The sequence below is a fragment of the Miscanthus floridulus genome, unplaced genomic scaffold (genome assembly GCF_019320115.1).
Source record: "Miscanthus floridulus cultivar M001 unplaced genomic scaffold, ASM1932011v1 fs_776_4, whole genome shotgun sequence".
In the NCBI taxonomy this organism is placed as follows: Eukaryota; Viridiplantae; Streptophyta; class Magnoliopsida; order Poales; family Poaceae; genus Miscanthus; species Miscanthus floridulus.
This window is the reverse complement of record NW_027097260.1, coordinates 1-18108: the sequence shown is the minus strand read 5'-3', so window position 1 is coordinate 18108 and position 18108 is coordinate 1. Positions and strand designations below refer to the sequence as shown.

The 18108-nt window shown below is 46.0% G+C and overlaps 1 protein-coding gene across 1 annotated transcript; it reads right to left on the bottom strand.

The window, feature by feature from the left end:
* Positions 1-8455: 8455 nt before the first annotated feature.
* LOC136533064 (ankyrin repeat domain-containing protein 2A-like) lies at positions 8456-10757 on the bottom strand. The gene is made up of 6 exons (XM_066525627.1): positions 10543-10757; positions 10324-10411; positions 9644-9708; positions 9237-9305; positions 9099-9148; positions 8456-8972 (listed from the first exon to the last, which is right to left on the bottom strand). The coding sequence occupies exons 1-6, from the start codon at positions 10630-10632 to the stop codon at positions 8861-8863; spliced, it is 474 nt and encodes a 157-aa protein (XP_066381724.1). The 5' UTR covers positions 10633-10757; the 3' UTR covers positions 8456-8860.
* Positions 10758-18108: the final 7351 nt, after the last annotated feature.

Here is an 18108-nt window from a genome sequence, read left to right as displayed (position 1 = left end):
TGTGTAGCATAGAAGTAGCTCCTTTGTATGACTAATTTGGTTTGTGTAACCTTGTTAGTCACATTACTTAGTTTGTGTAGCTAAGTAATTGTGCTCTCTAATTTGGCATTGGTTGCCTTGTTATTGAGCATTGCTAGTGAGCTTAGGTGGCTTTGTGCTTTTGCTTACTAGCTTGTGTAGGAGCTCCCTTGTTGCTTAAAGTACTAGTGGCATAGGTTTATGTGACATTACTTCTAGAATTGGTTAGGTGAGCTCTAGCTAGCCCGGCACCTTTGTTGCTTAATTAGTATCTTTGGAAGGTGCTAGAGAACATAAGTAGAGGGGTGTAGTCTTGGCTAGACCGATAGTTTTAATTCCGCACTTGTTTTGGTTAGCCGACGCGATTATTTTTAGAAAGGACTATTCACCCCCCTCTAGTCCGCCATCTCGACCCTACAGTGACCCACGCGCGAGAGCGCGCGGCCGGCCCACGACAGATAAACCCACGCGCGATGGCGCTTTTGCAGAAACACCCCCGCGCTATCCTCTAGTAACATGACGATTATGCACACTATTTCTACAAACAATGTTTATGCAAGAAAGCCCTCGTATTAACCCGTCTTCGCATCAAGGAGGTCCCTACGCCTCCACGCTCACCGCGCGCGGCATTGACCGACACTGGGCCGCTACGCCGGCCAACTAGGGACTCCCTCGACCCATCTAGAGGACCGATGCTCACCTATGGGCCAATGCGCAACAATGGGTAGCAATTCGAAGACCGAAGATGAAGTAGGGCGACTTCTCCATGTTGGCGGCAACCTATGGTGGCGACGACAACGTTTCGATGAGCCACGATGCTAGGAGAGCAGTAGAGGTAGCGGGTGAGCATCAACGACTCACCAAGGACTCGGTCGAGGCGATGGTTCGGACGGAGACGCTCCGAGTAGGGTTGGCCACGTACACACGGTGAGCTCGGTGACGAGCCACGGCTGACACGACCGCGTCAGCAGCGTTGGAACAATGGTAGGGGTACGACTCAGGTGCGCATGGCGAGGAGGGGGTCGAGACGAGTCTAGCGGTGCATCCAATTTGGCCAGAGGTGGTCAGATGAAAGCTGCCCTCGGTGATGGGCGGACTCAGCCTTATCGGCACGGTGGCGAAGAAAAGCTCCAAAATTGAAGCTCGACCGGGTGCCATTCAACATGGGGTGGGGGAGGATAGCTAGGCAGCTGGGTGACGGAGCCAGCGACACGACGAATCGGGCAATGGTGACTTCTCCCTGCTTGTTTTAATGGTGCGACTCAGCTCCCAAGGCAACAGCGAAGAGAGAGGGGAGGGGGTTGGTCAGAGCTCAGCTTGTCCTCACCTTGGTGGGACGCGAGTGACGTGACCAAGACACACACGCATAGGCACTTCGGACAAGGCATGCCCACATCCACGACCGACACAGCACGAGCGACTGTCGTGCCTTTATGGACGAGGCGACAGCAGGTACGGCCATGTGCCGATGCCGCGAATACGCTAAGTGCGCGCGTAGCAGCGGCAGGGCCACCGATAGGGTAGACAACGAAGTAGAGCCGCAGGAGGGGTGCGGATGCGATGGCAGCGCAGCGTGGCCACGGTGGCACCAATGCGTAGCAGCACGAGGCAGGGCGCGGGGCCAATGGCTAGCTGCGGCCAGCCTCGGCCAAGCCTAGTCGTGCTTGACCGACCCAGCGTGGCGGCACGGGGTGACCGCGCTGGACGCGACCACGTGCACGGCGCGGGGTGGCCGCGCGATGACCGCGCGCACGGCACCAGCCATCCTGAGACTTTGACATGCACGAATTTTAAAGCGTCGATAGCAACTAAACGATTGAGGTTGACACTAAACCGCCTTCACTATGCTAAAGAGGGCCTACTAGGCTACCAATCCGAGCTAAGACACGACACCACCTCTTAACTCATTTTCTCAAAAGAATTTGCTAAATATAGCATTGTCTAGCTATTGACAAAGTTGAAAATTTTTCTAAGTTTTTGAGCTGAACTTGATTTAAAATTGCAATTTCTAGGCTAGCAGAAATATTGGTTAGTAATATCATTTTTCAACAACAAGTATTTCACTGTTATCTACAAAGTTTAAATTCTAAACTTTATTTAAGCGCCACATATATGTTCTATAGCATTTTTGTTCAATAAAAATTAGTTTAAAACCCTACTTGATATACATGAACTATCAAATCAACTTTCGTATAACATTTTTATTGATCATTTTAAGTTACAAGAAATTTATCTACACATTCTATCAAATGCATTAACACATAAATATGATGCTCATGACATGTTTTAGTAAATGATTTAGGATGTAACACCGAGGGTGTTACATTTTGGGCCGACGGCTGAGGCCCAAGAAGTGAAGGCGGTTCAAAATGGAGGAGATCCAGATTACCCCGAGCGGCTTGTACTGACGGAAGAATATTCAGGGAATGTGTTGTAACAGTTGTAGGGCAAAGATGTAAAAAGGAAGAGTAGTGAACAACGCCCTATAAAACGGAAGAGCTGAACCCTGTGATGGTTGGTTGGTGAATACATTTATGAAACCCTAATTAAGGCTAGACCCACCTTCCACTCTCCTTATCTTCGCCCGGAGCATTTGACTGGGCGAAGGCTCCTTCACGTCTCATCTGCTGAAAACCCCCTCCCCTCCCCTCCTCCTCACTCATCGTTGCACCTGGTATATATAGTTTCCCACAAAGTATAGCTTCATACAGATATAGTAATCAAGCTTTTAAAATTACAGTTTTTGTACCTTATAGATGGTTGTACTGCCTTTGTTTTATATTAGTTGCCGTTCTAATTTTATCCAAAGTCAAGTCTTTCTATCTTTAACCATCAATTTGTAATATACTTCCTCTATTCTGAAATATAATGCATTTTCCCATTGTCCTAAGTCAAACCATCGTTAGATTGACCAAATTTATGAAAAAGAACAGTAATATATTTACTCAGAGAGGAAAAATATGAATGTAAATAATGAATCTCTCACTTGATATCTAAATATTCTTGTTTCTTTTCTACAAACTATTTGTTCAAACATAGAATTATTTGACTTTGAACAACTGAAAACCCGCTATATTCAAGACTGACAGAGTAAGATGTATGTTTTTAGATTCAGCAAGACAAATACCTGTCATAGTATATAATACTGGTGTTGTTATACTACATAATAAACTTATAGGAGTTAACTGTTAAAGATAGAAATGTTTGATTTAAGACAAAGCCAGAGAGACAGATAATTTGGAGCCGAGAGGAAATAGGTATATAGAGTCATCAACACGATCCGTTGCGCTATCCCCAAGCATATGCATGGTGTGCAGTACTGCTGTGGGATGAGGTGCTTCTTCAATGGATGATGCTGTGAAGTCAAAAGGCGCAACGCAATAATAGTGCGTAAAAGAGAGGCGCAGGAGTATATGGGGATGGGGGTGATAATTCGGAGGGAGGTGCACGGACATGCAATAAAATGATGAGAGGCCAAGGCCGGCGCGTGCGCTTGTGCTAGCGAGGGCCAGTGGCGAAGCTAAAGCAAATTAGAGGATATTGTATTTATCTTATGGGTACATAGATAAGTTTAATAGGGGTACACGTATGGTGAAAAATGAATCAAAAACACTGTTTTTGCAGATTTTGGGTGGTGCATTTGCACCCCCTAGCCTCAAGCTAGCTTCGCCCTCTGTTCGCTCTAGCTAATCAGCTCTACTTTTTAAATTATGAAATAATATTTTTCTTTTACAAAAATTAGCTCTATAAATCAACCATAACATTAACCCTTGTTTAGTTCGCGAAAAGTTGGAAATTTGGATACTGTAACACTTTCGTTTTTATTTGACAATTAGTGTTCAATCATGGACTAATTAGGCTCAAAACGTTCGTCTCGCAATTTCCAACCAAACTGCGCAATTAGTTTTGTTTTTCGTCTACATTTAATGCTCCATGCACGTATCACAAGATTCGATGTAATGGATACTGTAGCATTTGTTGGGAAAACTTTTCGCGAACTAAACAAGGGCTAATAAGTTCTGCGCCTAGGACTAGCCTAGTAGCCAGTAATGAAATGAGCGGGCCGCTTGCACTTAGCCTATTCGGTTGGCTGGTTCATATCGTTGCTGGTTCGTGAAGAAGTACTGCTGTCTGGTTTGTGTGAGAGAAAAATATTGTTCTGACTGAAAATTTACGATCATTTACGATAAGCCACAGCCAAACGAACAAGCTGACTGTGCTCCATCCGTGCACTCCACTACTCGTACTCGTAGCCTGACCCATCTGGCCATCCCCCCCCCCCCCCCCCCCCCCCCCCCCCCCCCCCGCACAGTTCATGCAGCCAACCCTCAGGCTGCAGAGAGCACATTGCCTCGGCACGACACATGTACTACTACAGTACTAGTAGTATCAAGGCATGTTCGTTTATGCTTTTGAGTCGATTTTAATCTCTATAAATTAATTATGAAATAATATTTTTCTCTCGTAGTAAATCGACATGCTGCATCCGTCCCTTGTCGCGGACAGAGGCCGTGTGTGTCCGACTGGAACCAACCTTAAAAACACGATCATCCGTCCCTTGTCGCGGACATGCTGCATGCATTGTCCGTGCTTCTCTACGTCTGCTACATGCCTACATGCATGCATGTGTCAGTATCTACGCGACAGTGCCCGGCTTAAGCCCGGAAGCCTGCCTGTCTCGGATTCTGCACGCATGCACTCCCACTCCCAGTCGCAGCCTAGGAGATGCATGCATGTGGATGAGTGGCGACGACAATGGCCTGTGCTCCTGCTGATGCCTCCCTCTCGAGCCGGCGGCGGCCGGCGGGAGTAGCTGGTGCGCGCGCGGCGGCTCCGACCGGGCGGGCCGGCGTGTCGCCGTGCAGCGTAGCGTGGCGGTACGAAGCGGAGTTAACGCGGCTGCCCCCCCCGCGTGTCCGTCTGTGGTCCCTCCCGCGCGCGCATGCAAGCGGGCGAGTGCGAGGGAGGGCGACGCCGGCCAATGCAAGCAACGCTGGCCGGCATTGCCTCCCCTCACGTGTACAGTACAGGTACAGCCGCGCGCTATCACGTACGGCGCGCCGGCCGCGACGTCAACGGCGCAACGTGACATGTCCCCTGCCCGGCGCGCCCCCATGGGCATGCCGCATGCGTGCCGGCCCTGTGTTACGAGACCGTACTATTTCCGCCAGCAAAGCGAATAGCCGCCGACGTCGATGCCGATGCCGATGCCGTCGTGCCTGCCTGCCGACCACAGCTGTAATCTCGATCGGAGCAGAAGAAGACACGTCGTCGGAGATGCAACGCAAGGCAACTGCTGCTGCATGCGCCGCCCGTGCAGCGCAATCGGATGTGTCCTCGTCGTTGCACGCATGCGTGCCATCGGGCACGTCGTGCACCCGTGCGTGCGTGACTGCTCGCGAGAACGAACGTCATGCTTGCGTACGTGCTTGTCTACGTAACAGTGATCGTTAAGCTTGACGCTCTTCTGTCGACCATGAGAATTTACCATCTGCGCGTACACCCTCCGTTACAAAAGACAACATATGTCTGGCTTCTGAACAAGTCAATATTTTTTTACAAAAAGAACTATTTCTATATTTATAGAAAATAGTATCAGCATTTATATCCCCAAATATATTTATTTGTTATAAAAATAATTTAACAATATCTATTATGCATGACAAATATTTATACTTTTGTATATATTTTTTGGTAAATTTTGTAAGGTTTGATCGTTTGAAGAGCGAGATGTACGTTTTTTTTTTTTTACAGAGGAAGAGTGCTCCGATCCTATTGTAGTAGCTAGGCCTTGTACTTGCAGTAGTATAGAGCAGTGAAGTGTACTGCACCCTAGTTACTGCCAAGTACGGCGTACCAGTACAACTATACGCGCCATCAAGCAGTGACCTAGGAGTATCCCGCACAGTTGGACAGGCTAAAATTCTTTTATTTTAGATAGAAGAAACAGCTTAATTTCTTCGATCTCCACAAGGCTCGATCTGGCACGAGCGTGCAAACAAAACCTGCAGGGCTAGCTACAACTAGAAATAAAGAGCTGGCTGCAGTGCAGCAACAGGTTAGGCATAGGCCAGTGTGCACACATACAATTACTGTAACGTTAAGCTACCCAAAGATAGCCAGAGCCTCGATGCCTGATCTAGCGGAGCTGGGTGTAGAGATGCATATCAATGGCTGCAGCTGCAGCGATCCAGCGCTTGGATCTTTCTTTCACGGTCAGGAGTAATGCCATGTACTACTGGTACTACTACCGCAATCTCTGGGGGTGTTCGGCTGGTATGGATGTGGAGGGATTTGGATGGTTTGGAGAAATTTTGGAGGAATTTGTGAGAGAAAAATGTTGTTTCGGATGAAAAAAGAAACGGATTAAGCCGGGTTTAAGGGCACGCGAACGGGGCTGGCAAATGCAAGTTGAAAAGGAAATTAATATCTGCTCAAGAAAAAAAGTACGTAAGATTTTTTTTTTCTGCCGGCTAATCTGCAGCGTGATTCTTTAACGAACAGTAGCAGTTTTTCACCGTTCAAAGAGTGCACTTTTAGCTACGGTGCTAAATCAAACCATTTTCATTTAGACCATTTCGATTCTTTTATAAAAGGAGACTAATATTTGTTATATCTATTTGGGATTGATCCTAGCTCCAGATTCCCTGTGAGATTGCTCCTAGACAACCAAATGGGAAAATGGCAACTGGATTTTGGTGGGCATGCGTTTAGAGCATCTCCAAGTGTTCCAAAAAGGCTCTCGATCTAGGATTTTTGGTAAGAATAAAAAAACACATCTCTAAGAATTCTCAATCCCACTTCCTAATCTTTTGACACTTAAAATCACCGAATGCGCGGATATATCCACCGCCAATCTAAGGTGAAAGGGCGTGAGAAAAAATAAAGAGTAGAAAAAGGGTTCCTGATACAATTATACAAGAGAGAAAAAAAATTCAGAAATAGTATAGGATTCCTACATGGAAGAACCAAGGAGCTCAAAGTAATAAAAAAACAGTTTCTCACTGCTCCTGTTCAATCTCCAACAGAATCAACCTAGAGTTATTTCTTACGAGCTCTCACCCGAATCACTACGTCGAAGAACCAAGGAGCTCGAAGTAAAAATCAGGTTTTGATCTACCAAACAGTCCAAGTGTCATTGTACATTTTTATAGTGTCGTATATATTTAGAACCATACTTGTTGCTAGTATTTTTTATACATTTAGTTAAATTTAAAATAATTTGATTTTGAGACGGATGGAGTAGATGAGAGATACTACCGTGATAATCTACTCCTGTGACAGACATGGACCGCATTGTTGCGGGTAAATGATGAAAAGCACATCAAACGATTCCTGTCAAGCGAACAGGGTGTGAAATGCGGCCGCACGGCCGTCTCCATCCGGCCGGGATGGATCCGGGCCTTCGATTCTCGGTCTGCCCGCTCAAACCTCAGTGCTCTCTGCTCTGCACGCAGTCAATCAGTCGGTCACAGCTCACAGGCGGCAGGGGGGCAGCGTCGTCTGTCCGGCGGAGCACAGGAGGACAGTTTGTGCCTGTGCCACAGTGCCAGCGATGGCACTTGGCAGGCAGGCAACCGAAATACAGATACGGTAGTATATACCTCAAGGTTTCTACCTCGACACACGACGTACTCCGTATTTGCGTATCGTATTAGGAGTATACTCTGCCGGCACCTACTCACGGGCCATCCGTGCCATTAATTCCTACTCGTCGTCTCACGCATGCCCCGGAGTAACCATGCCTGCGGCGGAGGCGGCGAGGACGGCAACGGCGACGGCCTCGTGCACCTCACGCTGCGCCCGCCGTCGACGCCAGGTCGGCAGCATGCCATCGCGAACAATCCATCAATGGACAATGGGGATGCTTTTGCTAGAAGCTCCTCATGCCGGGTCGATCTGACACTTGAGGCTGATCACGGACAGCGACGCGTGCAGCGCATCATGGGGGCTCGGTTCACTCTCAGGCCTTCGTGGTCAGTGCATAGAATCATGAGAGCGAGCTCAACGCTGGCGCCGGGGCAATTGGGGACGTCCGGCCATTGGATGGGAGACGGTACACTTGTCTCCATGGAAGTTGTCACGGCAGAGTGTGTCATGCAGACGCAGCACAAACGCACCAGTTGGCATCATCTGGATTATCTTGGGGGATTGGGCAGGATCAGGACGAGAAATCTGTCGTCGAATTGTGTCTGGCACAGCTACGGATCGTCGCAACGGGGCGAAGTGGGCTCTGTGCTTTCCTTCAGAGAGGCCCAACCAAAAGCGCAAAGTAGAGCGAGTGGAGTAGTGGACAATGGTCCAGACGCCTATCCATCCAATCCTTTTAGACCAATACTGCAATACAGTAGTAACCAAGTGTAGAGAATCCATGATAGCAGCAGTTTCATCAATAAAAACAACCCTCAAACAAGGACATGACATTGCATTTTAATTTTGAAGGCAATAAAGGTTGAATTTGAAAAGAAAAAGAGTAGGGAGGTGCGGGTACCATTTCGCCCCTACTTGGAGCCAAGGAACACAAAGGAAAACGAAGTTTGTCTAGGAGAACAAGCAACGGTCCTACAACAGTGTAGGAGAAATCCTTATCTTTGTCATCTGGACATCTGGTTTATAACGACAGATCTGCCTTCCACGGTCTCATGCCATTGACGCTAACAGGTGATTGCCGACACTAGATAATATAAACTTTCAACTCATGCAAAGGCAAAGGCCAAGCTACCATATCCCCCACATACTGGCCCATCAAAAATTCAGGATCACAAGTGACATAGACAGAACCTCTGGGAGATAAGAACAAGGCTGCAAGTCATTCATAGCTCCAGGTACTCATCAGGTCCTTTTAGGAGACAGTAACGCCATCGAGCTCGGCTTGAGCTACTGCTGCACCGATTGCATCGATCACATCCATCTTGCCTTTGGTCACCGCTTCGTCCATTGGCGTTTTCTCATGGCTGCAGAACACAAATCATGCCATGAAAAAGCGCAATCATTGCTCTGCTTAATTTCATAAACAGCAATGGAAAATGCATTCATGATGATGTCACGTCTCAAGACGTTGTCGTTGAGATTGAGCGTACCTGTTCAGAGCACTCATGCTAGCCCCAGCTGATATCAAAGCCTTGATTACCTGGGTCAGTTATTTTCAGGAGCAGCAGTGTCACTAAGTGTATTTACATCTGCACAAGAAAGCAGAACAAGAAAGCTACTAATTTTACCTCTATATGTCCGTTAAGGCATGCCCAGTGGAGGGGTGTGTTCTTCTCCAAGTTGGTGGCGTTAACATTCTGGATTTCAGTTATGCAGTCATAAACAGAACTTATGAGTCTAGTCCGAAAAACAAAATGCAACTTCAAAGGGTTCAGGCTTGGTTAACTCGCATGGTCTCTTTAACAGAACGATTTTCTATTCAGGACAGAATGGTCAGTGGATAATTTTCTTAGCTGGTAGTCCCATCAAAATGAAAAAGACCTTAATTGACTTTCAATAGAAGTCGGATTATCCTTTCTCTAATAAGAAAAGAGAACAAATTGCGAAGAGGCTTAGCTTTAGTTGAAATCATGAAACGATGACATTTAATCTGGTTCAACATGGTAAACTATTGTACGAAAAGGTAGCTTTATACCGCTCCATTTTGAATCAAGTATTCCACCACAGCAAGATGACCATTGGCAGAAGCCATATGAAGAGCTGAATGGAAATGGGGAAAATGTTAGTTAGTGACCAGTAGAACAAGAATTCGACAATAATCTTTGATGAAAACCCAGCCACAGAGTCTTTTCAGCAGGCTTCAGATGAACTTTAACTATTCCAGTTTCACATGGTTTAAAAGTTTAGGTGGTCTATTGGGTAAGAGGACCAGCCAACAAGTCCGTCAGCAGGCTTCAGATGAACTTTAAGTATTCCATTTCGCACAGTTTAAGACTCTAGGCAGTCGATTGGTGATTTGCAGCTTAATGATATTAGGCTGATAAGAAGAGGATACTGTATTTGAATTCAAAAGGAGCCAAAAAGGCTCATTGACACACTATAGACTGATGAGGAAACCTTCCACCAAGGAGCAACTACGCTTCAATTAGCATATAGTACTCCTACTAGTTTATTATTCACCAAACAGATATGCATACTGCATACATCTACTACATACTTCCACTTCACTTTGTTCTATGCTAGTGTACGACAGTCACAACAATCAAACTGAGCCCTATGTTATACTGCCATGACAAAACTGAAACAGAATTTTCTTATAAACAGCGAAGTAAGATCACTTAGAGCAGTGGACGAGTGCATAGAATCGAACCCAACCTGTGCGGCCTTGCGAATCTGTGGAGTCCAGCGAGACACCAACGGAGAACAGAGCGACGACGTCCTCCAAGTCATCGTACCTAGCGGCCTGGCAAGTTAATCGAGCCAGGTATCCAGATCAGTCTACAGTAGCGCATACGAACAAGGGGAACCACCGAACCAGAGCTCTGCGATAGGGTGGTGGTGGAGGAGGTTTGGGGGGTTTAGGTTGGCGCTTACGTCGATGAGATCCTGAGCCTGCTCAGCGGTGGTAGCCGTGGCCGTGGCCGCGGCCGCGGCGGGGTTCGGCTGCGCCGGTTCGACGCCCATCTGCAGACCACTCGACTAGCTGAGAAGGAGGAGACGACGATTCTGCAGTGCCGCACTGCCGCCGGCTGCGCCTGATGCTGCGGGCTGCCGGGCTGCCGGGATTTGCGGTGGCGGCGGTGGCGTTGTTCTAGCGCTTCCTGGACATTTCATTCGGATGAGACAGCTCAGCCCAAGATCAGGTGAGACTGCTCGACCCAAGCTCAACGTTCTGGGCCTTTCATTCGGCTGGAGGACTGGGCTCGACCCAAGCTCAACGTTCTGGGCCTTTCATTCTGATGGAGGACTGGATCCTGGGCGAGCTTTCCTATGACATTGTATTCCTTTCAAGGATGGTTTTTTATTAGCAAACAAATAAAAGTACAAGTACGGTCTTACGTGAGCATGTTTGAATCCACTGCTCACTCGTTCAAAAATAATGCAATTATAGAACAGTGTTATATTAAAATATACGGTAATGCTGTCTGACGCCAGCGACTCCCTCTGGACGGACACGTGACATGACGTACACCACAACGTTGCCTTTTTTTTTTATTCCCTGCTCATATACGTGTCTCTTATTCTCATCCGCATACAGCGCCTCACTCCGCTTACTGCTGCGGCATTCTCCCATCACGCCTTGACCTTGAGCCACTAGCTCCTTCCTCGCTCCCGCGCCGTCGTGCGCCCCACCCACACCTCGCTTCGATCGTGCGCCGCACCGCCCTCTCTATCGTAGCGCATGCCGCTCACCAGGCTGAGCCATGCCCAGTGCTGCTGCTGCTAGATGGTGGTGGTGCTCGGGCGCTACCGCCGCTGCTGGTGCCGGTGGTGCTCACGCGCCGCCACGCGCCGTTGGATCCCACCCCGATGACCGGAATCGATCGGCTCCAGCCTTTCTCTCCTCTACGGTACAAATATATTTTCAAGTGTTTCAGATGTTTCAGAGATATGTTGCAATTGTTACATATGAATGTTGTAAAAGTAGAACGAGATGTTGCACATGTTGCATATTTTTTCAAGTGTTTTCAGTGTCATGTTGCAAGTGTTTTGAAAATTATTTTTAGACGTATGTTACAACAAGTGTTTCATCTAAATGTTACATATGTTCCACGCACATGTTGCAAGTGTTTTTATTTAGATGTTACATATGTCACACACAAATGTTTCAATTATTTTATTTGGATGTTGCATATGTTTCACACACATGTTGCAAGTATTTTATCAGGATGTTGTATATGTTTCACACATATGTTGCAACAGTATGTTTCAAATGTTTCTTCTATGTCCGACATATGTTGCATCCATGTGTTTTATGTTGCAAGTGTTTCACGGGGCAAGGTGAGTGATGGGCGCATGGCCCAAGCGTCGGGGGATTAGGCGCGATAGAGCTAGGGACTGACGGACGGGGGCGCATTGAGCTAGGGGCCGGCTCCCGAGTCTCGCTGACACGGAGAGAGAGGAGGGATCCGAGAAAGGAGCGGGGCGCAGCAATGGGGGCAGGGTGCGCGTGCGAGGCGGGGATGAGATGGGTGGGGGCGAGCTACGCGTGTGGCAGAAGCACCTAATTTAATCCGCTCTTAAGAGTACTTGTCTTCTATTAGACACTAAGTATCCAAGTGAGCACACTAAATCCAACAGTTCTGTCGAGCATAGCCAACGAGAGAACTCAAAAATCTATATTTTTCATCAGGATCATAAATAAGTGGATAAAGCTTACAACATTCTTAACCATTTCATACATCACATGATTACATAAATCGGAGTTATTACAAAACAAGTTTTATACAGCAGCGGAAATAACAATTATAGTGTTACATGAATAAGAGTTGATACTTTATAGATTTACATACTTTTATCTTGAAGCAGAAAAATAATATGTGATCAAAGTTTTAAGGGAAATAAACATTTTATTCAGAGACATGTCTAAGCACTTAACATGGTAAATAGTTATACAAAATATGATAGCATAATTGACTTCTCTTTATAAAACATTTGATGAAGGTTATAAATAAAAACTACGATCGTAGCATAAAAAGAATTCTCGCTGAGCCCACCAAGAGGTATCCACACACAAGAGTTAGCTCCACCATCCACTTGTTATCTGTAATAGGGGAATAAAATTATGAGTACACAATGTACTTCGCAAGACTTATCCGACTAGGTAGGAATAATTTCCCGACTCTCAAGGGGATGCTGGGGCTATTTGGTTTGTTGGTTTATTTAACTTTGTAGAAAGCATTACCAAAGGTGCATCCCCGTATTAAAAATTTAGCAGTCATGATTAATTCATTAGCTAATCATTCTAAGTAAGCACACATTCTACTTTCAAGTATGTGATAAGCAATCAAAATCATTTTAATTCCATCATCCAAGCTCCAGTTCTTACTATGGTGCTAGACCACACTCAAGCAAGTACCATCTCAAAAAGAAACGGCGATTCGTTAACCAATGTATCCCAGCTGGGTACCCCTCAACACATGCCTGCACCTAAAAGCACATACAAGACTATTCCTTCTCAATCCTATCATGGGTTCCAGGTCCCCGCCCAAACTCGAACTCCAAGTCCCAACACTACGACCAACGCGACAGGCTGGTGCCCTTGGAACTCCACCTGTCCCCGCCTCCATACTAGCTGGCCCGAAAAGAGACGAAACCTATGACAAGAGATGTACAAAGCCTTCCTGCCCCCACATAGCAAGTATGTGAGAGGGACATTCGAAACTTCACCGGTATCCAAACAACGGACGGTCCTTAATTGACTCAGGCAAGAAACCGTACACCCAAGACAAAGCCTTGAGGCCGCAAGACTCATCCTGTTGCACCCACTAATATCCCTAACAACCTTTCTTTTTTCTTGCCCAGTCACCAATTACTTTCCATTATTTTTTCATGAGAGTAATAAGTAACCTATTGTGAGCAACGATAGGTCGCTCACGTTACCGATCAGTCCTAAGCATAGCAGCTACACGAATATGCAACTAGTAGGACTCATAGGATAACATTTTATGCATGTGGGTTCCAAAAAATCCTGGGTAATGCACAAACATATATCAGTGAATATATAAAATAGAGGTCATGCATCGGGGCTTGCCTGGGTAACTTGTACGCTACTAAGTTAGTACTTCTACGTCTTTAGGACACGATCCACGATCACCTCCAGGACCGAGTCACCATTACACCACTCCTCCGTTTGACGCCAACATCTTTCAGTTGATCCATCGATTCATCGTCGTTCCTAAATGATATGCATAAATGTGATGCATACTTAAGTCAAAGAAGCATGTGACACCCTGATAAATCTATAACTTAACATTTTATTAAACACTAGAGCCATATTAATTGTTCTTATATCACAAAAACAACATACAAAAGCGGTGGGACCATATTTTCTATTTTTGCACACGTTTATTATTTAGAAACTATTTAACCAGCCTAAACAAAGGTAAATCAATAACTCAGTCATACTTGCACCAATGAAGCTGAAATTTTTACTACAGATAAAAAATCACGTGAATAGCCTACCATGAAAATTTTATAACAATTGGAGTAACATAACTACATATATGAATTTAGCACCAAAAAGAAATAGACAACCATCTACGTCAAAACTTTTATACTAAAACATATCATATTATACTCCTACTACCATTTTAGCATTTTTATACGAATTACTATAAATTTTATAAGTTTCAGCCAATTAACACATAAAAGAAAAAGAAAAAACATATAGGACAAACACTTTGTATAGAGGCCCCTGATCTTTGTGCAAATAAACGCGACACTATGCAACTATTCACCTGAGTCACTGACTTAGCATCTGGACCAAGAAAGAGTTTCTATTTCTTCTTCCCTCCCTTCTTCTTCATCCTACGAACAGAGCAGGCAGAGCAGGTCGGGGCCCGAAATCCGGCCGTGGCAGCGGTCTTCGGAGGCGATGGAGTGGCGCGCGAGCACCAGAGTGTCCGCCCGCATCTGTGGGTGGTCGTGGTCCGGCCGGAGACGGCCGGTGGCGGCGCGGCCATGCACGCTGGTGGCTCCCAGCCGTGCGGCACGACGGTGGTGGCCTGCGGCGCTACGGCAGCAGCGGAGGGTGACGGGAAGGGGCGCGCCGGAGGCGGACCGGGGTGCCGGGAGAGGGTAAGCTTGGATTACTCGCTCGGCTGCTGGTGCTGTTGAGTGACGCTCAGGCATCATCTGGCTTTGGGACTTGAGAGGCACACAAGGGAGAGAGGGCAGGGAGGCGAGCGCTCGGGCGTTCAAAACGGGAGAGCGAGGCGAGGTGGCGAGCATGCGAGTGCACTGGAGCGCTACGCGGCGTCCGGCTTCTGCTGCGGTCGGGCGCGTGCGCGAGCGCGCCGAAACAACAGGGCGGACGGAACCAGCTCGCGACACTCGGCGGCAGGATTCGCGAACGCCAGGGCAACAACAGAGAGCAGCAACGACGCGACTGCGAGCAGCGGCTAGGCACTAGGCCGGCTGAGGTAGGTTGAGGTGGAGCCGTGCATGACGGGTACGGTGGCGCGAGTGCCGCGGCGTGCCACCCAGCTGTGCGCGCGACCGCGCGGCTGCCAAGGTGTGCCAGCCATGGGGACGCGACGGGGCAGCGGCCACGACAGCCGAGAAGGCAAGATGCGCCAACCCGAAGTCAGACGGGCAGCGTAGGGCAGGGCAGAGCCATGGCAAGGCTAGGCGCCCGGCCATGGGAATTGGGCGGCCACGACGACCTAGGGCACGGTGACCACGCGCAGCTGCGAACCAAGGCCAACCCGTGTGCTGCACGATCTCTGGCGCGCGATTTACAACACATTTACCGTGGTAACATGGCCGTAGGACTGTAGCACGTCGAGGAGGACACCTACGGTTACAACTTTTGTTAAAGGGTCACATAGGTTCGTGCAACAGGGAAGGAGATACACGAGCGCCAAACTGGGTCTGTCAGGCTGTGCTCCAAGTCCATGGACTGAGCAGGAACAGCACGTTCCAAAGGCTTTTGAGCCTGGTTTTAGGGGTCCAAGAACTTGGTAACGATCTGAACCAGCACACGTACTCGAAGTTGGGTGTTTGAACTCCGTAAAGCAGCTAAGTCCAAATAAAGCCTCATTTGAGCTAACACGAACAGAACATGCCAGCAAAGCAAAGTCAACAAGGCTTCAGACTTTGGAAAAACAGGCACTAGAGTGAACTACAAGCTTATTATAAAAGAACGGCACAAGATATACAAGCAATTAATTTAATAAGAAACCAAACACAAGCTAATATTTATTTACTAGCTGTTAAATATTAAGAGAACCCTATTAATCAATTAATCTTAAATGCTTGCCCTGACACGAAATGTAATTACTAACTCAAGCAACACTCAACACATACAATCAAGGATAATCATGATGCTCATGACATGATTATGCAAGCATTTAAAGCTCAACACACTCAGAGATATTATCATGTTTGTTAAGTCTTAACATATGTGATAATCAGGTATGTAACACCAGGGGTGTTACAGCGAGGCCGTCCATCCGGACACGAGGAGCGGTGGGCGCAGGTCGCCAGTAGTCCCCACGGGCACGGTCCCCCAGTGGGCGCGTGAAAAGTAGGCACAAGCGGGGTACGCGGAGTGCAGGCGCGCGTCGGGGAAACGAATCGCCCCGGTCCCCGGTACGACTGTTCGACGGATCAATATCCGATCGGACGTGGCAGCTCCCTAAAATATATCAGGTCTGACCAAATCTATATAAAAATTACTCATATCTATCGTCCTAGTTTAGGTACCATTGGACTCATCATGAAACATATTCTCACAATATACTTATTTAACATCATAAACATTAATATTTTTACCTATATATTTTGTTAAACTTTAGTCACTTTAACCGAGAATGTGCCTAAAATTGCATTCTTTCTAGGATGGATGTAGTAATATAAGTAGCAACTAAAATTAGTACTAGTAGGTCCAAACAAATTTACTAGTAGATCAGGTTTGGGTTGCTAATCAGCGCGACGGCGCCAACCTCCTATTGGCAACATATTAGTAGATGGATCCAAACAACCTCCTTACTCTCTCTGTTCTTTTTTTCATGTCACGTTAGCTTTGTTCTAAGCCAAATATTGTTAACTTCGGCCATCTATTTCAAAAAATTCTTATTGTTTCACAATATGTGAATTATATGCTATGAAAGTATTTTTTAGGTGAATCTAAAAACATAAAGCGCATGTCGTGAACCGATATATTTTTTGAAATCGATTGTCAAAGATATAAATATTTAACTTAGGACAAAGTGAATATGACATGTAAATAAAAAACAGAGGGAGTAGTAACTATTAGTTAGATAAATATTAGTAAAATTGGATCTAAATAAACCCATAAACATATAGTTTAGCGTCTCAATCTTACATATAAAAAGGAACTAAGAAAGCTAGCAAGGTAGTGGAGAAAAAGGGAAATGCCAAAACAATTAGGGAAAACATTAGAATATTGTATCGTCTCTATATTCTTTACCATTTTGCCCTTTGTATATTCTCTAAAATTTGAAAAAAATGTACAAAACTGAATGGGACGGGACATATGATTTGTCTCATCTATTTTTATCCATAGGTGGATCCTCCCATGGTATGCATGGAAGCTCCCATATGTTGGAATTTATATTTACACCTGTTCTATACCTTTTACTACCAACATCACAAATTTCAACGTCCTATACAACGGTGACCTGATAACGGAATGCAATAATTCTTGCTAGCACCGCCATTTCAGAAACCATGCAAGTCGCACAGTCGGCGGTGTGGTTTCTTCTTTCAATCTTTTACTAAGGTCAGTCTCAGTAGAGGTTTTATGCTTAATTTTCAACACACTCATATTTTAGAGTGCTGAAGAGTTTGTCCCATAAAACTCTCTCTATTTTTTATGAAATTTTCATCATTTCTCTCTGCTTATATGAAACTTTCATCATCTCTCTTCATCAATACAGAGCCATGTCAGGATATTTAACGTCCATGAAACTGTATAAAACTTACATTGAAATTGGCCTAAGGGGCTAATTTAGTCAAACCCAATCGTCAACTCCCTGATCCTACGATTAATAATTATTCCGTGGTGCAGGACTTTCGCTGCACTTATAATCAAAGTGGCTGCCAAAAGTGTGTATATCTATCACCAGAGCCCACACAGTCCAGACTCCAGGTAAACGCCGGCTTGCATGCAGCTGCGAGTTACACACATGAGATCAGTTTTTTTTTTTTACCCAAGTTACTGCCAAATGCGTAGCTCGAAAAGAAATTAAACGCAATCCTTCGGTCCAGTTTATAAGATGCAGTTTACCATGACATGATCTTCTATAAGGTACACAGCAATTCATTCATTTTTCATTGTATTGTTTACGATCATAAACTTGTGATTATCGAACAGTAGATTTAATTACAAATCTAAATGTGTCATTTGTATTACAATAGCTAAAAATTACCGATCAAATTATAGGTCAAAGATTATTATTATAGAATGTAAAT

What these genes read in the sequence shown, in the direction of transcription:
- LOC136533064 (XM_066525627.1), bottom strand. Translation starts at nt 10,632, where the DNA reads ATGGGCGTCGAACCGGCGCAGCCGAACCCCGCCGCGGCCGCGGCCACG. An exon ending in AGATTCGCAAGGCCGCACAG is followed by an intron (nt 9,709 to 10,323) that starts GTTGGGTTCGAT and finishes ATTTCCATTCAG; the next exon opens with CTCTTCATATGGCTTCTGCC. An exon ending in GCCTTAACGGACATATAGAG is followed by an intron (nt 9,149 to 9,236) that starts GTAAAATTAGTA and finishes TAACTGACCCAG; the next exon opens with GTAATCAAGGCTTTGATATC.